The sequence below is a fragment of the Nicotiana attenuata genome, unplaced genomic scaffold (assembly GCF_001879085.1).
Source record: "Nicotiana attenuata strain UT unplaced genomic scaffold, NIATTr2, whole genome shotgun sequence".
Taxonomy (NCBI): domain Eukaryota; kingdom Viridiplantae; phylum Streptophyta; class Magnoliopsida; order Solanales; family Solanaceae; genus Nicotiana; species Nicotiana attenuata.
The window spans coordinates 1-1,340 of NW_017703850.1; the positions used below are offsets into that span (position 1 = coordinate 1).

Below are 1,340 nucleotides of genomic sequence, written 5' to 3' on the forward strand. Positions count from 1 at the left end.
CTCAAAGAAGAAGGATCAAAAGGCACTCACTCTCATCCATCAAGGTTTGGATGACAAGATGTTCGAGAAGGTTGCAAATGCAACAACCTCCAAGGAAGCATGGGATATTCTTCAAACTTCTTTTAAAGGTTTGGACAAAGTGAAAAAAGTTCGCCTCCAAACCTTAAGAGGAGAGTTTGAATCATTGCATATGAAGGAAAATGAATATGTTGTGGATTATATTTCGAGAGTTTTGGCTATTGTCAATCAAATGAAAAGATATGGTGAAGAGTTGAAAGACGATAGGGTCGTGGCAAAAATACTACGATCCTTAATTTCAAAATTTGATTTTATTGTTGTTGCCATTGAAGAGTCCAAAGACTTGGACACCATGACCATAGACGAGCTTTCGAGTTCCTTGCAAGCACATGAAGAGAAGTTGAAGAAACCGAAAGAAGAATCGGTTGAACAAGCGTTGCAAGCAAAATTTTCTTTCAAAGAGAAAGATGAAAGGCGTGGCTCGCAACAAAGAGGCCGTGGAAATGGAAGAGGTCGTGGTAGAGGCGGAAGATGAGGTAGTCAACCACCTTCAAGTAGAGAAAATAAAGGCCAAGACTTTAATTCAAGAAGAGGTCGTGGAAGAGGGAAAGGATGGAGGCAAAATCAAGGAAGGTATGACAAATCAAATATTGAATGTTATACTTGTCATAAATTTGGTCATTTTTCTTGGGAATGTAAAGATAACTTTGAAGAGAAAAATAATTTCGTGGAGAGCAAAAATGAAGATGAAGATGCCACCTTGCTCCTCGCATGCAAAGGAGAAGAAAGTACCGAGAAGCACCGATGGTACCTTGATTCCGGTGCAAGTAGCCATATTTGTGGAAAGAAGGATTTATTTGTGGAACTTGAAGAGTTGAATCGTGGCACAATCACTTTTGGAGATTCTTCACGTGTTAAAATCAAAGGAAAAGGTACGGTTTTAATTCGCTTGAAGGATGGAAGTCATCAATTAATTTCTAATGTTTTATATGTGCCGGAGATGAAAAGTAACATTTTGAGTTTGGGACAACTTTTGGAGGAAAATTATGACATTCATTTGAAAGATAAAAAGTTGTTTATGAGAGATGAAAAAGGGAGATTATTGGCTAAAGTTCCTATGGCTAATAATAAAATGTTCATTTTAAATCTTCAAAATGATGCTCCAAGATGCTTACTTTCATGTGCCAAAGACTCCTCTTGGCTTTGGCATATGAGATTTGGTCACTTGAATTTTGATAGCTTAAGGTTGATGGATAAAGAAAACATGGTGAATGGATTTCCAAGTATTAATCATCCCAACCAATTTTGCGAAGGATGTATCT

General features: G+C 37.4%; 1 protein-coding gene across 1 annotated transcript; it reads left to right on the plus strand.

The window, feature by feature from the left end:
* Window positions 1–58: 58 nt before the first annotated feature.
* On the plus strand, window positions 59–950 carry LOC109222813 (the record flags this gene model as incomplete). The annotated part of the gene is made up of 2 exons (XM_019387125.1): window positions 59–536; window positions 720–950. Coding segments are annotated over exons 1-2 (709 nt in total), but the record flags the coding sequence as incomplete, so codon positions are not given.
* Between the last annotated feature and the right edge of the window lie 390 nt (window positions 951–1,340).